The following is a 19,552-nucleotide window of genomic DNA, read 5'->3' on the forward strand; positions in this document are numbered from 1 at the left end:
TTTACTTTATCCTTTTCTTTATATTACCTATTCCCTTATTTATTTATTTACTTATTTATACTTATTTTTATTTTATATATTTACATTTAAAAGTATTTAAGTATATAAATTTATATCTTGCTATTATGTTTGTTTCTAATTTATTTAAATCCATTATTTTTTTCCATTATTTATTTTCATTCGAGGGGTTGTTTATCCTTGATTTAATATTTCATTCACACACACAAACAGATGATTTCTGTGTCTGTGTGGGTGTGAGTGCACAGGATTAGCTGCAGGTGTGTGCACAGATATTTCCTACTCCTGTAGGGGCAGGGTGTGCAGACTCTGCTAGATGTATGTATGTAAATATAGACATATATTTTTACATAAATATAAAATATAGAAATAAATATAAACCTATATATAAACATATATACATGTATATAAATATAGACATATATTTTTACATAAATATAAAATATAGAAATAAATATAAACCAATATATAACCATATATATGTGTATATAAATATAAAAGTATATAAATAAATAAAAATAAATAATATAAAATATATGTGTGTGTATATATATAAATTTATTTGTACACTGATCTATACGTACATATGAAAATATATAAATCAAAAATATATAAATAAATATAAAAATATACACATATATAACATATATATAATGTATATTCTGCTTTATATTAATATCTATACACGTATACATATATAATTTACAATACATAAGATTTTTAATATATTAATATATCCATGTGCGAGACAGTATGTTTATGTTAGTATATATTATATGTTATGTTATGTTATATTATATTTTATATTATATATTATATATTATATATTATATATTATATATTATATATTATATATTATATATTATATATTATATATTATATATTATATATTATATATTATATATTATATATTATAAAATATATAATATATAATATATAATATACAATATACAATATATAATATATAGTATATAGTATATAATATATAGTATATAATATATAGTATATAGTATATTGTAAATTTAAGTATATATATTATAGTTCATGTATATTATGTATATACTATGTAGATTTTATGAGACATAAACCATATGAGACGTTGTGTATATTATATTTACTTTACCATAATACATTACATATATTATACATTATGTAGGACACATTAGGCTGAGGGTCTATAGGTGTGTGCTCACCCTCTGCCTGTAAACACCTTCCCTTGGCCTTTAAATAAAAATTTAATATATATCTTTTTATATATTTTATATATCTAAATATATTTTTATATTTTTCTATAAATATATATACGTTTTATATATATTTGTGTATGTGCACTTATAATTTAGGTTTTATTTTTATTTATTTTTATATATTTATATAAAATATATATTTACTTTTCTATAAATATATCTCAAAAATTATGTATACATTTTATATATATATCAAATATTTTTACTATACATATATATATACTTTAATATATTTTATATAAATATACATTTTTATAGATACATTTGCGTGTGTGTATTTATAGTTGTATTTTTTTGTTGTTTATTTTATATACTTACATAAAATATTTTTCTACAAATATAAAAATGTTATATATCTTTTTATATATATTTTTATATATAAACATATATTTTGTGTGTGCATAGTTTTATATTTTTGTTTATATTTCTCTTATATATTTATATAATATATTTATTATATAGATATAAAAATTATATCTATTTTATATATAATATCTTTTTATATATATAAAATAGATGTATTTTAATAGAAATATATAAAAAATTAATATATTTTTGTGCATATGTATTTATAGTTTTCTATTTTTATTTCTCTTTCTTTTTCTATATTTATATAAAATACATATTTATATATGTGTGTGTGCGCGTGTGCAGTGTGTGAGTGTGGATATTGAGCATATCCAAGCACGTATGCACGTGGGTGTGCTAAGTTTTTAGGGATGGGATACATATACATATAAATATATAGATCCTGTATATATATATATATAAATATAGATAGATATAGATCGATACAGATAGAAGTAGAAATATATACATAGCTAGCTATATCGATATATTGATATATAGATATAGATAGCTATAGATACAGATGGCTATAGATAGAAATAGCTAGCTATATTGATATATTGATATATAGCTATAGATATACTGATAGAGACAGAGATACAGATATAGATAAAGACAGATACAGATAAAGACAGAAATAGAAACAGAAATATCGAGATAGAGACAGAGATACAGAGATGCTCTAGAGACATCTATGTACAGATAAAAATGTACAGATGCTCTGTAGACAGAGATATGGAGACATCTATAGATATAGAGATTATACGGATAGAGAGACGTGTGGAAATAGATAAATATATAATGGCAGGAAATAGATAGATAACGGATGGATTATGGATAGATAATGGATGGATAACAGATCGATACACGGGCACACACCTGCCCAGGCCCCGGGGCTGCGCGCTCACATTTTGGGGAGGGCTCTGCTGGTCCCTGCCTGTCCAACCCCCCTGTGTGTGTGTGCCTGTCCCTTTGGTGTCGCTGTCACTGTGCTGTGCGTCCCTGTCCCTTTGGGTGTCCCTGTCATTTTGGCTTGTGTGCCGGTCCCTTTGGGTGTCTCTGAGCCCCCTGGTGCGTGTGGCTGTCCCTTTGGGTGTCCCTGTCACTCTGTCCGTGTGTCCCTGTCCCTTAGTGTGTCCCTGACGCTGTGCTGTCCCCGCAGGGCTGGCTGTGCGTCCTGGCCGTGTGTCCCTGTCCCTGTGTGTCCCTGACACTGTACTGTCCCCGCAGGGCTGTCTGTCTGTCCTGGCCGTGTGTCCCTGTGTGTCCCTGACACTGTGCTGTCCCCGCAGGGCTGGCTGTGTGTCCTGGCCGTGTGTCCCTGTGTGTCCCTGACACTGTGCTGTCCCCGCAGGGCTGTGTGTCTGTCCTGGCCGTGTGTCCCTGTGTGTCCCTGACACTGTGCTGTCCCCGCAGGGCTGGCTGTGCGTCCTGGCCGTGCTGGCGGCGCTGGGGCAGTGCCGGGGGCTGCGGCGCGCCGGGGCCGGCTCCGCTCACTCCGCCGTGCGCTGCTTCAGCGGGGCCGAGCTGGGGGACGAGGCTCCGGCGCAGCTGCTGGGCCGCAGCCTGCGCTGGGACCGGCACCTGTCGGTGCAGCTGGTGCCGCAGCTGGAGCGCCTGGAGGCGGCCGGGGCCCGGCGGCGGCGGCGGCAGCGCCCGCCCGCCTGTCCCGCGCCGTCGCTGCGCACCGGGCTCCGCAGCGAGCCCCACGAGCGCTCCATCTCGCCCTGGCGATACCGGTGAGTGCCCCGCTCCCCGACGGCCCCCGCGTATCCCCTTCCCAGCCGGTTAGAGCTGCTGGCACAAGCGAAAGCGTCGCCGTGTCCCCGCAGCATCGACGAGGACGAGAACCGCTATCCCCGCAAGCTGGCCTTCGCCGAGTGCCTGTGCAGCGGCTGCGTGGACGTGAAAACCGGCCGGGAGACCACGGCGCTCAACTCGGTGACCATCCAGCAGACCATGCTGGTGCTGCGGCGCAAGCCGTGCCCGCGGCCCGCGGGGCTGGGGCTGGTGGCGCTGGAGGTGGATTACATCCGAGTGCCCGTGGGCTGCACCTGCGTCCTGCCCCGCACGGCGCACTGAGCCCACGCCGTGTCGCCCCCGGGACCGTGTCACCTCCGTGACCGTGCCACCTCCGGGACCGTGTCACCTCCGGGACCCTGTCACCCCCGGGACCGTGTAACTCCGGGGACCGTGTCACCCTGATGACCGTGTCACCCCACCCGTGCTTGTTTTAGAGCACCCGACCCCGCCAGGGTGGCCCCTCCCTGGTTATTTATCAGTTATTTATAAGTTTTGCTGCCGGGGGGGTTTTGTACCCTCTGTTATTTATTGCTGACCCCCCCCGGCCACGGCTGTGCCTCCAGGGCCAGCATCGCCCCACGGCCAGACCCTGTGAGTGCTGCACTCACTGGTTATTTATTCCCCCAAAAATGTATTTATTGTCTCCTTCCTAGTGCTATTTAATGCTGCAAATAAAAGCCAACAACTCCTGGTAAGGTCCTTGCTCTGTTCCCAGCCAGGGCATTGGGATGTGGGGAATTGGGGCACAGGGACAGAGGGACAAAGGGACAGAGGGACATCGTGGGACAGCCCTCAGCCCCTGCACGGCGGGCAGAGCACCAGAGCAGCAGGGCAGGATGAACTGGGAGGTGACAGGGAGGGCACAGGGTGCCCCACACCCCCAGCCTGGGGGGGACCCAGCCCTGGCACCCCGACACCCACACCTTTCCCACGGCTCTGCCCCCGGGCACCGCGTCCCACGGGCCTGGTGCCACCTGCCAGGGCCACCCCACCTGTGCTGGCAGCACCTGGGGACCCTGGGCCACCTGCAGCCCGCGAGGGGCAGGGTCTGTGTGGGGAGGGGGCAGAGGGGGCCTGGAGCAGCTGCTGATCCCAGTGGGATCAAGGATTTGGCACCCACGTCACACTTGCAGCAGCCACCAGTGGGATGGGCAGGGAAATGCTCCCCACATTCCCTGATGGGGGTGCCCCAGGTTTTGGGGGCTCCTTTGGGACCCCCTCTGCAGCTCCAGGGTGGGGCCCTCCCAGTTCCTCCCAGTCCCACCCCACTGTGGGCTCCACAAGGATTTTGGGAGGGGACCCTGCCCTGGCCATACTCTGCACATCCACATCCTGGATTTGCCCATAACGGCACTGTTTGTCCCCAAAACACCTCCCCAGTCCTGTGCCAGCCCCCCAGGAGTAGGGCAGGGCTGGGAGGATTCCCCTGGAGCAGGAGGCAGGGGCAGCCAGGGCCTTTCCCACTTTTTATTGCAACAGCAACTGCAGAAATGACAAAAATGACAAAAACCAGGGAGAGCGGGAGCAGAGCTGCCTGATCCCCCTGGGAGCTGGGGATTCCCCCTGAGAGCTGCACTTCCACAGGGATTTGGGGATCCCCCAGGGAACTGGGGGTGCCTGGAGAGCTGGGACCCTCAGGGAGCTGAGCATGCCCAGGGATTTGGGGTTTCCCAGGAGCTGAGGAGCCCCTGGAAGAAGGAGACACAGGGAGCTGAGAATCCCCAGGGATTTGGGGGATCCTTAGGAGCTGGGAAGGCCTTGGGGGCTGCAGACCCCACAGGAAGCTGAACGTTCTTGGGATTTGGGGAGCCCAGGAGCTGGGGAGTGCCTGGGAGCTGGAGACCCCACAGGGAGCTGAGCAGGCCCAGGGATTTGGGAATCCCCAGAAGCTGGGAAGCCTCCGAGGACTGGGAACCCCACAGGGAGCATCACATCGCTGGGAAATTGGGAGCTGAGCATCTTAGGGGATTTGGGGATCCCCAGAGGATGGAGATGTTAGAGGGAGATGGAAATCCTTCAAGCAGCTGAGCATCTTAGGGGATTTGGGGATCCCCAGGAGATGAAGATCCTACAAAGAGCTGAGCATTGCTGAGGATTTGGGGATCCCCAGGAGATCCTACAGAGAAATGGAAATCCTACAAGGAGCTGAGCATTGCTGGAGATTTGGGGATCCCCAGGAGACGAAGATCCTACAGGGAGATGGAGATCCTACAAGCTGAGCATCTTAGAGGAGCTGAGCATCTTAGAGGATTTGGGGATCCCCAGAGGATGGAAATCCTACAAAGAGCTGAGCATTGCTGGGGATTTGGGGATCTCCAGGAGAGCTGGGGACCCCAGAGCATCACTGGGGTTTTGGGGATCCCCTGGGGAGCCCAGGGGAACTGATGATCCCAGGAGCTGGGGACTCTCAGCAAGGCGCTCCCAAGCCCCAGGGTTTTGGGGACCCCAGGAGCCCAGTGGATGGCTGCAGCGGATCCAGGAGCAGCTGGGGAGCAGGAGCAGAGCAGGGCAGGGGATCCCCATTACTCCACCTCCACGGGGATGGGGTTCACCTGCCCCCCCAGCTCCGGCTGCTTCCTGCGGGCGTCGGGGGGCGGCCGGGGCGGGGGGTTGCTGGGGGGCGCCTTCATGGTGCCCCCGCCTTGGGGCCTCTCCCGGGGCTTCTGCTCGATGGGTCTCCACTCCTCCCCTCGCACCGCGGCCTGCGGGGTCAGAGCAGGGCCGAGCATCAACCCCCACCCCAAAAAGGGGCAGGGAAAGCACAGTGGGACCGGAGGGGAGGATGCGACGTGACCCCTGCCCACCCCGTTTGGGACAGGCTGTTCCTGCAGCCCCATCTGGGAATGCTGCTGGAATTCCCATGCAGACACTGGTGCATGGGTTGAGGGGTGGCCTCCCTCTCCCAGCCCCCCAAAACCCCCAAAACCCCTGTGCTCTCACCAGCAGGTAGATGCCGCTGGCAATGCCCAGGCAGACAGTGCCCAGGATGGTGGAGAGGAGGAATCCAGCAGGGACAGCCAGGCTGTGACAGAGATTTGGGGTTCAGAGGGAGCTGGGGGGGCTCAGCCCCCATTCTCAACCCTGCACCCCACTCACGCAGCGTGGAGGATGGCTCGGATGTAATAATTCCTGGTGAGGGGCCCCAGCAGCTTCACCACGGCTGTCAGGTACTTCTGGCCACTGCAGGGTGACAGCAGGGGGGTCACTGGGGGTGTCCCCACCCTCGGGGGACAGCCAGCCCCCAGGGACCCCCATGGCTGCAGGGTGGGGGGACCCAGCACTCACCACCTCTCCATGGTGGAGCCCTTTTTCCGTTTGCTCCTGGGATACTCCAGCAGGCACACCAGGACGCCTGCAGCGCTGCCGGGGCGTCAAGGAAAGGCGGGATGGGACGGGAATGGCCCCAAGGACACCCCAAAAGGGCTGTGTGGGGCAGGGAACGCACAGCCGGGAGCAGGGTGAGGAGATGAGGATGTGACCCCTGCCCGGTCATGCCTCCCACCCGTTCGGGACGAGGTTTTCCCGCAGCCCAGCCCCGGGAATGCTGTCGGGAAGGATACATGGAGTACGCCGCGAAGTACCAGCCCTTGAACTGCCCCGCCACGGCCACGATGCCGCCCGTCAGCAGGACTGCGGGAACGGAGGGGATGGAGCGGTCACAGCGGGCCGGGATAGCGACCCCAAACAGGGATACCGAGCCCAAACCGGGATACCCACCCCAAACAGGGATACCGAGCCCAATCCGGGATAGCGACCCCAAACAGGGATACCGAGCCCAAACCGGGATACCCACCCCAAACAGGGATACCGAGCCCAATCCGGGATACCGACCCCAAACAGGGACACCGAGCCCAATCCGGGATACCGACCCCCAAACCGGGATACCCACCCCAAACAGGGATACCGAGCCCAATCCGGGATACCGACCCCCAAACCGGGATACCGAGCACAATCCGGGATACCGAGCACAATCCGGGATACCCACCCCAAACAGGGATATCATCCCCTAAACCGGGATAGCGACCCCAAAACAGGATACTGAGCCCAAACAGGGATACCGACCCCAATCCGGGATACAACCCCTAAACCGGGATACAAACCCCAAACCTGGATACAGTCTCCCCAACCCGGGATACCACCCTCCAAACCAGGATACAAACCCCAAACCTGGATACAAATCCCCAAACCGGGATAAAACCCCCAACCCGAGATACACCCCCCCCAAACCGGGATACAAACCCCAACTCGGGATATAAACTCCCCAACCCGGGATACAAACTCCCAAACCCGGGATGCAGCTCCCAAATCCCCAGTTACAGCCCCGAGATCAGGATATGCCCTCCCAAACTCGGGATCCAGCCCGGGTCATGGCCCTGGGGACACACGGGACCCCCAGCCCGGGGTTACGGCCCTGGGGGTCCCCGGCCCCGAGCGCTCCCAGAGCGGACGCGGGGGCGATGCTGGCGCGGGACCCCCGAGCTGGGGAGCTCCGGGGCCCTGGGGGAGGTTTTTGGCCTCGGGAACGGCCTCGGGGGAGGTTTTTGGCCTCGCGGCCGGAGCAAGAGGAGAGCGGAGGAGGAGAGAACGGAACCGAAGAAGAGAGGGCAGAGGAGGAAGAGAAAAGGAGGAAGCGGAGCCTCCAGCCCCGCCGGGCCGGGACTTCCCGGCCGTCTCCCGCCCTCACCCTCAGCCCGGTGGGACCGGGACCCTCCCAAATCCCATCCCAGCCCATTCCCGGGGCTCGGCATCCCCAGCCCGCGGGGCGCTCACTCCTTCAGAGCCCGGGGACTTCCCGGAGTGCCCCAAACCCCCCAAACCCCCTCACACTCACTGAGCCCGGCGGCCAGCGCCTGCTCGTTCGCCCACATGGCCCACTCGATCTGCCCCATGGCCCGACGGAACCGGCCCGAGCGGGTTCGGCTGCTCCGCTCGGCTCGCTCCGAACGGGTTCGGCTGCTCCCGGCTCCGCTCGGCTCGGGCCGAACGGGTTCGGCTGCTCCCGGCTGCTCCCGGCTGCTCCCGAGCGCCTTCGGCCGCTCTCGGTTCCGCTCGGCTCGCTCCGAGCGGGTTCAGCTGCTCCCGGCCCGGTCCGGTTCGGCTCTGCTCAGTCGGGTTCGGCTCGGCCCGCTGGAGTTCGGCTGCTCCCGGTGGGCCCGGCCCGGCCCGTCCCGGTTCGGCTCCGCTCGGACGGTCCCGACCCGGAAGGCGGGTGCGGCGCTACCCGCACAGGCCACGCCCCATTCGTATTGACCACACCCTTTTTAGAATGCCACACCCATCCGTATTAACCACGCCCCTTTGGAACAGGCCACGCCCCCGAGGGGACACGGCACCGGCCCGGGGCCACACCGGGGACACGGCGGTGACACGGATGAGGCGGAGGGACAGGGACAGCTCCAGGGACTGTCCCCATCCTCTGTTCCTCCCCCAGCCCCACACACAGAACGCGACACCCCAAAACAGCACTGGAGACGGGAACCCTCTATTTCCTTACAAAAGATTAAAAACCAGCCCCGGGTTGACATCCTGCCCCAGGGCTGGGGACAGCTCTGCAGCAGGGCTGGCTCAGGGTCCCAAGGCCCGCTGGTGGCACCGGCAGAGTTCCCTTGGTGTGTCACGGCTGTCCCAGAGTGTCACCAGGGTCAGGCACGGCTCCGGGGCAGCCCATCCGGGCCCAGCAGGTGCTGGCTGGGGTCATCCACGAGCTGGGGACCAGGGCCAGGCTGTGGGACAGGACACAGGTCAGGGACACCAAGGAGCTCCCACTGCCACCCCACCCACTGTGGGTGGGGGCAGCTCTGGGCCCCACGGACCCCAAAAGGGAATGTGTCGAGAAATGGGGTCCTGCACCCCCACCTGGGGATGGGGACAGGGATGGGGTCCCATGCAAAGCCCCTGGGGATGGGGACAGGGCCTTACACACCCACCTGGGACTGAGGACAGGGATGGGATCCTGGACACCCCTGGGAATTGGGACAAGGATGGGGTCCCACACACAGCCCTGGGGATGGGGACAGGGATGGGGTCAGAGCCCCCCCTCCCCAGGCCGTGTCCCCCCCCAGCTCACCTTGGTGTGCAGGATGTACTGGACAGCCCCGGGCACGGGCTCGCTGAGCACGGCAGCCTCCAGCTCCGGCGGCAGCACGGCCGAGCCCGCCGGCAGCCCCCGCACAAACCTGTGACACAGAGAGCGCTCAGTCCCCGTGTCCCCAGTGTCCCCAGCACCCTCACCCTCCCCAGTAAGCAGGGGTTCCGGGGTTCCCTTACTGGTCCCCGTTGGTGGCGGGGGGGAAGCTGCGCCTCACCACCTCCACAAACTCAGCCACGGTGTCGGCCAGCGCGAAGATGACGGCGTTGGGGCCGGCGTCGAAGGAGTAGGCGACCTGTGGTGGCATCGTGGGGACATGGGGACGGATGTGGGGACCCAGTGAGTGCCACAGTGCCATGGCAGCTCCGAGGCCCCGCGGGTACCTTGGTGTGGCCGTGGTGGGCGTTGTAGCGGTGCGCCAGCGCGATGATGCGGCGCGACACGTCCGTCAGGTAGAAGATGGGCGGGAAGGTGTCCAGGCAGGTGGCGTGGAACTGGTTGCTGTCCCTCATGGCCAGCTGGCCAAAGCCCTCGAAGTCACGGTCACGGATGTGCCGCATCATCTGGGCAAGGCGCTCGGGGACCACCACCTCTGCCCGGTGCTGCCACAGCAGGGTCACCATCAGCCCGGTGACACCCACGGCAGGAGGGTCATGGTCACCCCGCATCAGTGACAACCACAGCAGGCAGGTTGTGGCCACCCCAGTTTAGTGACATCCATAGCAGGAGGGTCATGGTTACCCAAATTTGGTGACCACCACAGCAGGTGGGTTGTGGTCACCCCCAATTTGGGGATACCCACAGGAGGAAGGTCACTGTCCCCGCAGTTTGGTGACACCCACAGCACCATGCCCCTCTGGGTGCCACTGCACACTGTCCAGCCCCATTCCAAGTGAAAGGGGATCCTGTCCCTGCCCAGGCAGGACGAGTCCCGTGTCCCCCTACCTTCAGCAGGGGACTGGTCTCCACGCTGGTCTGCATGCCCGCCGTGCTGCCCACCGGCTTCTTCTCCCCACTGACCTGTGGGGACACAGACGCTGGGACACGGCCCCTCCTGACGCCCCCGGGTCCCAAATCCCACCCAAATCCCTGCCAGCCCCTCACCACCAGGACGAGGACGCGCAGCTCCGGCCAGTGCGTCTCGGGGGCCACCTGCAGGGCCAGGCTGTCGGTGCCATCGGGGCGCTCCCCGCGCTGCCACTGCACGAAGCCACCGAACATGCTGCGACAGGCGCTGCCCGAGCCCCGCCGCGCCACCTCGGACAGCTCCTCCTCCAGCCCATAGAGCCGGGCCAGCGCCGACACTGCGGGGACAGGCACAGGGGACAGCCCTGTCACTCCTCCTGCTGCCACCATAGAGCCGGGCCAGCGCCGACACTGCGGGGACAGGCACAGGGACAGCCCTGTCACCCCTCCTGCTGCCACCACAGAGTCAGACCAGCGCTGACACTGCAGGGACAGGCACAGGGACAGCCCTGTCACTCCTCCTGCTGCCACCATAGAGTCAGACCAGCGCTGACACTGCAGGGACAGGCACAGGGACAGCCCTGGCACCCCTGCCAGCCCCGAGGGGACAGCCCCACACGCACCCAGGCAGGCGTAGCCGGCGGCAGACGAGGCCAGCCCCGCGGCCGTGGGGAAGTTGTTCTCGGAGGCGATGTGGATCTTGTAGGACAGGCTGAGAGCGGCCGCGTCCTCACCGCCCCCGCGGCGCTTCCGTGCCAGGCGCCGCACTGCGGGGACAGCGGGACAGGGGGTCAGCGGGGACAGGGACAGAGGGGTCAGTGGGGACAGTGGGGACAGGGACAGTGGGGATAGCAGGGACAGCGGGGTCAGAGGGGGCAGGGACAGGGGGGACAGAGGGGTCAGGGGGGACAGGGACGGCAGGGACAGTGGGGACAGGGACAGAGGGGTCAGAGGGGACAGTGGGGATAGGGGACAGCAGGGACAGAGGGGACAGTGGGGTCAGGGACAGAGGGGACAGGGAGTTAAGGGACAGCGGGGACAATGGGGACAGCAGGTCAGGGGTCTGGGACAGTAGGCTCAGGGACAACAGGAGCAGTGGGGACAGCAGGGTCAGGGATAGAGGGGACAGGGACAGTGGGGACAGCAGGGACAGAGGGGTCAGCGGGATCAGGGACAGCAGGGACACTGGGGTAAGGGACAGAGGGGACAGCAGGGACAGCCCCAGCAGGGGACACGCACCCTCGCGCAGACAGGCCTGCACCCGCGGGTGCCCCACGTCCGCCTCCTTCCCATTGAGCCACAGCCGGTCCTCCGTGAAATCCCGGCTGGCGGCCGCCGTCGTGGTGGTCTTGAGCTGTGGGGAGAGAGGGAGGGGGGTCAGCACCCCTGGGGGCTGGTCCTAAACCTGGTCCTGGTCCTCATGCTGACCCACCTGGTCCTGGTGCAGTGTCACGCTCAGGGAGGAGTTGATGGGCAGGATGAGGTCGGTGTCTCGCTTGCCCCCTGCAAGAGAGCACGGCATGGCACGGCTTGGAATGGCATGGGATGGGTAGGAATGGCATGAAAGTTTGAAGGCACTGAAGGACCAGAAAAGCATGGCACGGCACAGCCAGGAATGGCATGGCATGGCATGGCATGGCATGGCATGGCATGGCATGGCATGGCATGGCATGGCATGGCATGGCTAGGAGCGGCATGGAACAGCTCCGAATGGCACTGAGAGACACAAAGCAGAGCATGGCATAGCAGCGCTTGGCACGGCTTGGAATGGCACGGAACAGCACGGTCAGCAGGGACACAGCGCAGCCCAGCCCGGCCCGGTCCGACCGGACACGGCACACCCAGCCCAGCCCGGAGCCCGTGTCCCCGTGCCCGCCCCGGCCGTATCCCGGCACTCACAGTACTTGATCACGGCGATGTTCACCGGGGCCGTGCAGGTCGCCATCGCCAGCGCTCGCTCCGCCGCCATCGCTGCCGGCCGCACTCAGGCCCCGCCCCCGCGCCACGCACATCACTGTGGGCTGCGGCCGGTCCCGCCTCGCTATTGGTGGAGACCGCAGCGCCCGGTTCCCAACAGCCAATGGCAGCGATCAGACCACGGGCGGCCCCGCCCCCTGAGCGCGCTGGGCGGGGCCTGCGGGGCGCCATTTTTGAATTGGGCAAGGCCTGCGCATGCGCAGATGCTCCCGGTACCTTCCCGGTTCTCCGGGTACCGCTCCCGGTTCCGTTCCCGGTACCGCTCCCAGTGCTCCCCGCACCGCTCAGTGTCCAGCACCCCGCTGCCCCAGCACCGCCCCAGTGCTCCCAGTACACCTCCAGTGCTCCCGCACTCCCTGTCACCTTCACACCCCAAATATCCAAATATCCCCGGTATAAAAGCACCGGATCCCTGCAAGTGTCCGGGGACCCACGGATCCGAATGTCCCCAGGACATTCTGAGTGCCCCCACAGCCTTCAGGGCCACTGTATCCCAGTGCCCCGGCATCCCAGTGCCCCAGTATCCCAGTGTTCCCAGTATCCCTCCAGTGCTCCCCCCCCCAGAGGCCACGCGTGGATGAAACTGCCTTTATTGAGAAAAATGGTCTGCTACAAATACGTCATCGAGTTAATTCCTTTTCAAAAAACAGGACGGCTCGTTAAAAGTTCTAATTATGCAAAAAAGTGGTGGGTGATGCACTGGTGGGCACGGCCAGTGGGGTATCCATGGACCCCTGGCACAGAGGGGACCCCTGGCACAGCCCGGTGTGGCCCCTCACACCCAGGGCCTTAAAGTGCTTTACAAAAGCAGCTCTTGCTGCCCCTGCTCTGTCTCTGTGGGGCAAAAAGGAGGAGGAAAAGGAGGAGAGAGGGAAGGAGCCCGAGGTGAACAGAGCTGGATCTCTCATGGAGGCTGCTCCACGAGAGCTGAGCACAGCACAGGGAAACGCTCCTGGGTCCCTCCTGGAAGATTGCAGCGCTCTCCATCCCACAGGAACGTCCCCCAGCACTGCTGGGCAGCTCAGAGAAGGTCCCATCCCTTTCCCTGCCCTGCCAGGGGAGCTCAGGGCTCCTCACAGGGCTGCAGGTCCCAAAGTCATCCAGCACTATGAAAACCAGAACAAACCCCAAGGCAGTATTGCTAGAGCAGAGCTGGAGCCAGGTTTTGGATAAAGCTCAGGAACTCCTCGAGCAGAGGGGGCCTCTCCCAGCCCTTCCCTGCAGGAGGGCTCTCAGGAACCACCCCGTGGCTGGTGCCATCTCCCTGCCAGCCCCTCCCAGCCCTCCAGAGCCAAGCCCAGCAGCAGCAGCAGCAGGGCTGAGAGGCAGGGGCCGGGGGAAGGGGGCTCCAGGATGCTGTGGATGGAGCACCTTGGATGAACAGTGCCCCATTCCCCGGGAGGGATTCCCACAGGGAAATGCAGTCCCTGACTGCTGGGGGGATCAGCAGCTCGGGGCTGGGATCCTGCAGGGACAGCCATTCCATGGGCATCCAACCCAAGCATCCTGCCTGCTCCCTCACAGGCAGAGGATTCTGCTGAGGGAAGGGAAAGGCCCAGAAATATCCAGGGATCTCCCAGAAATATGCAGGCATGTGCCAGAAAGATCCCTGCACCTCCCCCTACCTCAGAGTCCGACCTGCTCCAGGATCCAGCTCCTGCCCCACTCCCAAGCCACGTGCTCGTTTGCTTGGGTTATCTGTGTAAAAAATAAACTTTCTTGATAATGTTCCATAAAAATACTCTTGTCCTGGGTGGCAGATATTGCAGAGTGAAGGGGAGCAGCTTCTGAGACCGCTCTAGAAAACGTGGAAAAGGCTTCACTGCTTTGTGTAGAAAAAGGCAAGGATTTGGTGTCCCAAGAGCCCGTACAAAACGAGGAAGGGGAGGATTCCCTGGATGCCTCCTCCAGGCCTCCTCTGAACCACTCTTCAGTCCCATCCTGGGATTCAGCTGAAGGAGGCAGCTGCAGCCTCCAGCAGGGGGGTCAGGACAGCCTGACATCTCTAGAAAAATCCTTGGAGAGTTTAAAAAAAGAAGCTCTGTGCTGCCTTCCTCCTTTTTGAAAGGATGTGGCTGATTGCAGTCCCAAGGGAGGGTGTTAGGCATCCAATCCATCAGTTCCAGTACCTGTTCTGCTGCACCAGAGAGCAGGGACGAGTGTGCCAAAAAGCATCTAGCAATAAACAGAGCTGGACACAGGGCTAAGCTCCCAACAGGGATATTAAACACAATCCAAGGAGTGATCCCAGCCCTGCTCCACAGCTCTCTGCTCACTCACTGGGACAGCTGGAGAGGCTCCACCTTCTTCAACAAGGTGGGAATTGCAGTGGGAACAGAGAGGGTTCCTGGAGCGTCCAGAAGGAGCCAGGGCAGGGAGAGGGATCAGCCTCAGTTCTCAGAGAGGGACAGAGCCAGGGCTGCCTGCAACGCTGCCTCCTCGTCGATGTTGTAATCCTGAAAAGCAAAGAGGGCAGCTCAGAGAGCTGGCACAGCCAGGGCACGCTGTGCCCACGGTGCTCTGCCTGCTCCTGTGCCATGGAGCCTGAATTCCCCTGGCACACGGATCCCAGGAGCGCCACCCGTGCTCTCTGTGCCCACACCACCCCTCTCCTGCCCAGGATCCCACGCCTGGCAGGAGGGATGGAACCTGCCCACACAAGCTGAGGCCAAAGGGTGAAGCCTTCCAGCGAGGCCAGGGGTTTTGCAGAGCTCTGGGTTGGGATATTCCTCTGAAAATGCCTGGAGGTTCTTTTTCCTGACATCTCTCCAATGAAAGCAGGATGGGAACAGAGCCTCCCCTGAGGCCAAGGCTGAGCCATCACTGCTGCCCCCCACACAGGAGGGGTCAGGGACCCCCCACATGCAGCAACCACAACCCCAAACCCTGGGGCAGGGCTGCTCCCACCCCCTGCTCCCAAAACCTCCCAGAAAAGGAGCTTTGTGTTATAATCCTCAGGGGAAGAATTCCATGGAAAAACCCATATTGTGGAGTGCAGGAACAACCCCCTCTCCTCCTGGTGTGTGAGGAGACCCTGGTGTGTGTGGGGGTCTCGTGGGTGGGACATGAAGGGCTGGTTTCACCTCCTGGCATAGAACATGGGGAGGGGGATCCCCTTTTTTCCCCTTTTCTGGCTCAGGGTCAGACTCACCACGAAGGTGTCATAGGAGAACTTGTGCCTGTGCAGCAGGTGCTGCAGGAAGTTGGCACTCTTGTAGCTGGGATCCCCCCAGGGCATGGCCGAGCACACCGGGCACACCTGTGGGGACAGGGACACGGGATGGTGGCACCTGCACAGGCACCCAGAGAGGTGAGTGCTGGGTGCCCCTCCTCTGACAGGCTTCAAGCCCCATCCAGCCTGGCCTTGGGCACTGCCAGGGATCATGGGGCAGCCACAGCTGCTCTGGGCACCTGTGCCAGGGCCTGCCCACCCTCACAGGGAAGGATTTCTTCCTAATATCCAACCCAAACCAACTCTCTGGCAGTTTGGATCCATTCCCCCTCATCCTGTCACTCCAGGCCCTTGTCAACAGCCTCTCTCCACCTCTCCTGAAGGTCCTGGAAGGCCACAGTTAAGTCTCCCTGAGGCTTCTCTTTTCCAGGCTGAATAATCCAAATTTTCTCAGCCTCTCCTCATGGCAGAGCTGCTCCACCCCTCTGATCACCTTGGTGATCTCCATCAGCTCCAGGTCCTTCCTGTGCTGAAGATCCCAAGCTCCCCACCCTGGTCAACCCAGAGGGAACAGGGAGAGGAAATGCAGCACCACCTGGTTTGCAGGAACAGGGGAAGGGAGGCAGCTCATTCCAGGGAGCCTCCAACAAAGCAGACACAGATCCCCATCTCCCAAAGGGATTTAAACCATCTGGAACACAGCAGTGCCTGCACAAACATCCTGGGATGCTGCAGGGTTGTGGCTGGTTCCCAGAGCTGTCCCACACCCCCAGCAGCACTCACCACTTTGTTGGGGTCATTCCTGTGGTTCTCCATGCAGTGCTTCACCAGCTCCTGCTGGTCCAGGTTCCTTGCCCCGCAGTACGGACACACGAACGTGGAGCGGTTGGGAATGTTGCTGCAGAGAGCAAGGATGGGCTCAGAGCCGAGGGGAGGCTGCACTGCCTCCTTCCAAACTGACACACACACAGCTCTGTGGCAGCAGGAGCCAGCCCAGCTCACCTCCCTGCTTGGGTGGATCCTTCATCCCACCCCACACCCCAAAACCCAGAGCAGCAGTGCTGTCGCAGACATCTTTTCATGAAAATCCTTTCTTTAGGATTTTTTATTTTTGAGAAGCTGAGAGGCTTCAAGAACAAACTGTAAACAATGGTTATCTGCTGCTGTGGAATGTAACAGGTAGATCTTTCATTGGCTTATCTTGAATATTTATAATTAATAGCCAATCACAGCTCAGCCAGCTCACACTCTCAGCCCGAGCCACAAATCTTTGTTTTCATTCCTTTCTATTCTTAGCTTAGCTAGCTTTCTGAGATGAAACCTTTTCTTCTATTCTTTTAGTATAGTTTAAACGTAATATATATCAAAAAATAATAAATCAAGCCTTCTAAACATAAAGTCAACATTCTCATCTCTTCCCTCAACCTAAGCCCCCTGTGAACACGGTCACACAGCACCAGGAGGGAAGAGGTGCTGCTCCTCTGCCAGGACAGGCACAACACACACCTGGATTTTGGGGCATGCAAGGAGGGCCCCGTTTCAGGCATACCTGGGAATAGGCTGGGATGTGGGGACCACTGGAACAAACTTGGGGCAGTTGGCCATCTGCTCCTGCACCTTGGCGCAGGACGAGACGTGCGAGCGCATCTTGGCCAGGGTCACCTGCAGGAGGGGGACACGGAACACTCCTGGAGCTGTGGGGACACCTGCCAGGAGCCAGGACAGCAGCTGGGCTGGCAGCGACCTCTGCTCCACCACCCACAGCACTGGGAATGCTGCACCCATGGAGGGGCTGGGCAGCTGGCCTGCAAGCCAAGCTGAGTTAACAGCAGAAATAACAACTGATGGTTTTGGAGTGCATCCATAGCAGGGAAGGAGACAAGGCCATCAGCATGGAAACAGATTAGAAAAGACACATAAAAATCTTTGTAAGCTAGACCGTGTGCATAAGTAGATGCGTATACATGCCTTATTAAATTTCTGTAAAACTTTTGCCAATTACATTGACGTTAATTGCTTTGGACCAATGAATATAATAAGCTATTGTGACATAGTTAATGACTTAAAATCACACTTTGTTAAGAGTTTATAAGCTGGAGAACACACAGAATAAAAAACTTTTTTTCTTGGACCCTGATCACGTGCGTATGTCATGTCCAGCCTAACAGTGACATGCACCCACCCTGCAGAATGGAGATTTGGGGCTGCAGGGACCCCCAGAGGTTCTGTCCCCATTCCCTGGGGGCAGAGCCTGACCCTCCCTGGCTGTCCCCTCTGTGCAGAGCCACAAGGTGCCCCCTGAGCCTCCTTTTCTCCAGGCTGAGCCCCTTCCCAGCTCTGTTTCCTTGTCTGGACACATTCCAAGGAGGATGGGGACAATGGGGACAAGCAGCCTCACAGCTTTACCTTCTTGCTGCAGCCTCTGCAGGGAGCCTTGTAGGACGAGAGCTGTTTCTCCACGCTGGAAGCCTTCTCCACCTTCTTGGGGTCGAATGGCACTCGGCAGAGCGGGCACAGCGGGGAGGGCACCTGCAGGCAGGGCTGCAGGCATTCCCCACAGAACCTGCGGGCACAGGGGGGCCCTGAGCAGCCCGGGCACAGCAGCACCCCAGCAGGGCACCCCTGCTGCCCGGGACACCCCAAAACCCAGCTGATGGGGTCTAGCTTTTTAGCATTTTTAGGTTTTGTATTTTCGGGTTCTGCACTGCATTGGTACATAACTCTGAACTCTATACACAGTGTCAGCAGCTCTCCTCACAGCTCAGGCACACAGAACAATCCTTTTCCTCTCCTCAGTCACACAGAACAATCCTTTCCACCCCCAGAACCAAGGACACCGCTGCAACTTCAGGCCCAAAAGGTGCAAACAACAAAAAGGCCCAAAAAGTGCAAACAGCAGGGAATTGAGCAGAGCAAACTGTGAGGATGGGACTGCATCACCTGGAGCTGGGACTGGACAATTAACCCCAATGTGGAAATGGACCAAATCTTATAAAAATGTGAAAACCTGTGGCTCAGAGTCCATCCTGGGCTCTTGTACTGCCCAAGGTGCATCCTTTGAAGGCTTCTTAACAAATCCCTATTTTATTTCTTTAACTCTGTTCTGGGCAGTCTCTCAGGGCACCACAGGGATCAGCAACCCTACTGGGAGAACTGGGATAACTGGGAGCAGGGGAGCCCCCAGGGAGCTCCTGCAGGCTCAGACAATTCCCCTGCTCCAAGGCTGGATCTGAAAGGAGCCCGAGCCCGTGCTGGGTATCCAGGCCAGGCAGGAGCTCATTCCAAGGTCCTTACAGCCCCAGGAGCAAAGGAATCCCGTCCCCAAAATCCCATTATCCCGGCATTCCCGGTCCCTCCTGCTCACCAGGAACCCTAAATGCCCCCGAGATGCTGGGCAAACACGGGGGGCCCGGGGACAGCAGCGAGACCTGGGAGCTGAGGGAGGGGAGGGGGAGGGATGGGGATTCCGCTGTGGGATGGGCTGAGGGCCCCGGTACCGAACCATCCCCGGTGTGGGCCGGGGGTCCCGGTGCCGGCTGCGGTCACCGCGAGGATGATCCCAGGGCCGGCACAGCGCCCAGCCCCGGGTCCCGCGCGTCCCCGGGGCCGCCTCAGCCCGAGGGTCCCCGGGGGTCCCCGCCGCCCCCGCCCGGGCCCCGAGTGTCTCACGTGTGGCCGCAGCCCGCGATGCCGACGGCGCGGTGGAAAACCTCGAGGCAGATGGGGCAGCTGAACTGCGCCTCCAGCGCCTCGGCCGCGGCGCCGGGCCCGGGGGCGGCGCGGGGGGGCCCGGCCGGGCCCTGCGGCCGCTGCGCCGCCGCCACCAGCAGGCTCCGGAACATGGCGGCGGCGGCGGCCGGCGGGGCGGGCACCGCGTCACCGAGCGGCGCCAACGCGTCACCGCCGTGCGACGGGAGCGCGCCGGGACGCGGC

The 19,552-nt window shown here is 57.2% G+C and overlaps 4 protein-coding genes across 4 annotated transcripts; 1 reads left to right on the top strand and 3 right to left on the bottom strand.

Moving 5' to 3' along the window:
• The first annotated feature begins 1,955 nt into the window (after positions 1 to 1,955).
• IL17C (interleukin 17C) lies at positions 1,956 to 3,695 on the top strand. The gene is made up of 3 exons (XM_059481222.1): positions 1,956 to 1,961; positions 3,030 to 3,352; positions 3,446 to 3,695. Exons 1-3 carry the CDS (start codon positions 1,956 to 1,958, stop codon positions 3,693 to 3,695), a joined length of 579 nt encoding a protein of 192 aa, XP_059337205.1.
• Positions 3,696 to 4,869: 1,174 nt separating this feature from the next.
• On the bottom strand, positions 4,870 to 8,700 carry LOC132079172 (cytochrome b-245 light chain). The gene is made up of 6 exons (XM_059481655.1): positions 8,248 to 8,700; positions 6,977 to 7,046; positions 6,702 to 6,776; positions 6,513 to 6,596; positions 6,357 to 6,438; positions 4,870 to 6,118 (listed from the first exon to the last, which is right to left on the bottom strand). The coding sequence occupies exons 1-6, from the start codon at positions 8,303 to 8,305 to the stop codon at positions 5,939 to 5,941; spliced, it is 549 nt and encodes a 182-aa protein (XP_059337638.1). The 5' UTR covers positions 8,306 to 8,700; the 3' UTR covers positions 4,870 to 5,938.
• Positions 8,701 to 8,882: 182 nt separating this feature from the next.
• MVD (mevalonate diphosphate decarboxylase) lies at positions 8,883 to 12,450 on the bottom strand. Its single transcript, XM_059481654.1, has 10 exons — positions 12,370 to 12,450; positions 11,903 to 11,973; positions 11,710 to 11,824; positions 11,094 to 11,237; positions 10,609 to 10,808; positions 10,450 to 10,524; positions 9,888 to 10,106; positions 9,684 to 9,799; positions 9,484 to 9,592; positions 8,883 to 9,139 (listed from the first exon to the last, which is right to left on the bottom strand). Exons 1-10 carry the CDS (start codon positions 12,437 to 12,439, stop codon positions 9,059 to 9,061), a joined length of 1,200 nt encoding a protein of 399 aa, XP_059337637.1. The 5' UTR covers positions 12,440 to 12,450; the 3' UTR covers positions 8,883 to 9,058.
• Positions 12,451 to 13,021: 571 nt separating this feature from the next.
• On the bottom strand, positions 13,022 to 19,466 carry RNF166 (ring finger protein 166). The gene is made up of 6 exons (XM_059481712.1): positions 19,289 to 19,466; positions 18,026 to 18,182; positions 17,169 to 17,281; positions 16,403 to 16,517; positions 15,599 to 15,706; positions 13,022 to 14,903 (listed from the first exon to the last, which is right to left on the bottom strand). Exons 1-6 carry the CDS (start codon positions 19,459 to 19,461, stop codon positions 14,838 to 14,840), a joined length of 732 nt encoding a protein of 243 aa, XP_059337695.1. The 5' UTR covers positions 19,462 to 19,466; the 3' UTR covers positions 13,022 to 14,837.
• Positions 19,467 to 19,552: the final 86 nt, after the last annotated feature.

This window comes from Ammospiza nelsoni, chromosome 13 (assembly GCF_027579445.1).
Source record: "Ammospiza nelsoni isolate bAmmNel1 chromosome 13, bAmmNel1.pri, whole genome shotgun sequence".
NCBI classification, from domain to species: domain Eukaryota; kingdom Metazoa; phylum Chordata; class Aves; order Passeriformes; family Passerellidae; genus Ammospiza; species Ammospiza nelsoni.